Genomic DNA, 1,869 nt, shown 5'->3' with positions numbered 1-1,869 from the left:
CCGGGCCGGGCCGGGTTCACCCTCACCAGTGGGGCATTATGGGATGTGTTGTTAGTGTAAAACGGTTCAGTTGAGTTATTAATGTCACCAGGTTGGTCTGAATTTGATTTGATGGTTAAAAATGATGTTGGTTTAAGTGTTAAAACAGTTTTGTTTATTATCTTTGTTTAAATAAATCATTTACATTTATTTCTCGCAAGTGTTTTTCCTCTGTAAGAGTTCAGCTTTACTGAACACTTCTCATGATTACTCATATTACTCAGTTCTTCATATAATCCACACAATACACTATAGCATGTAATATTACAATACAGTGTGCAGTGAGAGAAACCATGCCTCATTAATGCCCGGCGGGACTTTATTATTATTAGCTATATTGTGTGATGTTCAGCGCGCGCTGCTGGAGACTCGAGCCCCGGATGTCTTCACTGTTCGCCTCTCTTGTCATGACGTCATCAACCGGACTGTTTTGCCGCGGTTTCAAAGCGCAGACTTTATTGGTCAATCTGCCCACGTGACAAACTAGGTTTGGAAGATTCTCGCGCCACAGGCAGAGCCCCGCCCTCGCGCACTCGGAGACGCGTTCTCATTGGTGGAAAGCACCAGCAGACTCGCGCCAGTTTTCGCAGCTGCGCTCGAGAGAGTAGCATCTTCAGTCAGGAAACCGTCTCCTAGCTCAAATACTTACACGTTTACCTTAGAAACGCGACTTTTCCACACTTCTGCGATAAACATGGCACCAAAGGATTACATGGCGGAGAAGGGTAAGTTGGGAAGTGAACTCTAGTTTAGTTAAGAGCTCTTCGCTCTGTTTCTGAGGCGATACGCGGCAAAGTCTGATGAAATGAGATCTAGATGAAAACACTTTTGAATCATCATATTTGGTATCTGAACGGAGTCGATGTAACACACGTGCTGTTTTACTGCGACACGGCGCTTGTAGATGCGTTTCTAACGAAAGGGTTCGGGTTAGTTCAGCTGTGGCTCGCGGGGGTTGCGCGCGCTTGTGCTAGAGTGCCCGGATGCAGGAGGCTCGGAACAAAGAGCGGCGAGCACGTGCTCGGTTTCAGACGCACGCTCCTATTTTCAGTCAGAACTTTAACAAATCCGTCCAGAATCATGCGTGCGTTTATTCCGATCGGTCGGTCCTGTAGTGGTTGTCGCTTTACAGCACCGTGTGAAAGTTTCGTCTGTAACGTTACGTGTAGCGCTCCGCTGAGCGCGGGTCGGTGCGGCTCTGACCGGACGGGACTACTTTATGAAGCGCGGAGGGATCGCGGAAGCGGCGCGGCTCCAGAGCCATGTGCTGCTTTGTTTACAAAAACAGCAGCCATCAGGTGGCGTTACACGCGCGTCGTTTATAACGCGAAGGCAAATGCAGCGAGATGACGCGCGGTCGGAGCACCGGGACACGGACTCGGGAGTCGCGATCAGGTTCGGCGACACGACATCAGCTCGATGTTTCGCTCGAGTCGCTCCGAGGCTGCTTGGCCGCGGCGATCATTCGCGGAGTTTAACTCTGTTCATTTCTGTTGAACAGCTGCTAGTGAGTGTGTGAAGCTGGACGCAGTGTCGCCTCGGCTTTCGCTCATCTGGACTCATCAGCGTCTCCTTCACTTAACATTTACACGAGCCGCTCGACAGGTCTGTGTGTGATCGTGGTTTTTCTGCTGCTGCTGTGTTCCAGAGAAGTGCAAGCGCTTCCTGCAGGAGTTCTACAGCGAGGATGACTCCGGGAAGAAGGTGTTCAAATACGGCGCTCAGCTGGTGAGATCTGCAGCCTGCTCCGTCCCTGCAGCTTCGAGCCGGACTCCCGCTCACCTGTGTGTGTGTGTTTCAGGTGTCCCTGGCGCACCGCGAGCAGGTGGC

The 1,869-nt window shown here is 51.1% G+C and overlaps 1 protein-coding gene across 1 annotated transcript in view; it reads left to right on the top strand.

Moving 5' to 3' along the window:
- Positions 1-452: 452 nt before the first annotated feature.
- Positions 453-1,869, top strand: part of LOC107577078 (DNA replication licensing factor mcm7-like) — a gene marked incomplete at its 3' end in the record, with an annotated part of 11,616 nt that continues 10,199 nt past the window's right edge. The window contains exons 1-3 of the mRNA XM_016263192.1: positions 453-764; positions 1,688-1,767; positions 1,841-1,864. Of these exons, the coding sequence (XP_016118678.1) occupies positions 734-764; positions 1,688-1,767; positions 1,841-1,864 (135 nt within the window). The remainder of the gene's footprint in view (positions 765-1,687; positions 1,768-1,840; positions 1,865-1,869) is intronic.

The sequence above is a fragment of the Sinocyclocheilus grahami genome, unplaced genomic scaffold (assembly GCF_001515645.1).
Source record: "Sinocyclocheilus grahami isolate Dianchi unplaced genomic scaffold, SAMN03320097.WGS_v1.1 scaffold5054.1, whole genome shotgun sequence".
In the NCBI taxonomy this organism is placed as follows: Eukaryota; Metazoa; Chordata; class Actinopteri; order Cypriniformes; family Cyprinidae; genus Sinocyclocheilus; species Sinocyclocheilus grahami.
Note: the sequence above shows the minus strand (reverse complement) of the source record. Positions and strands in the feature narration are given on the sequence as shown.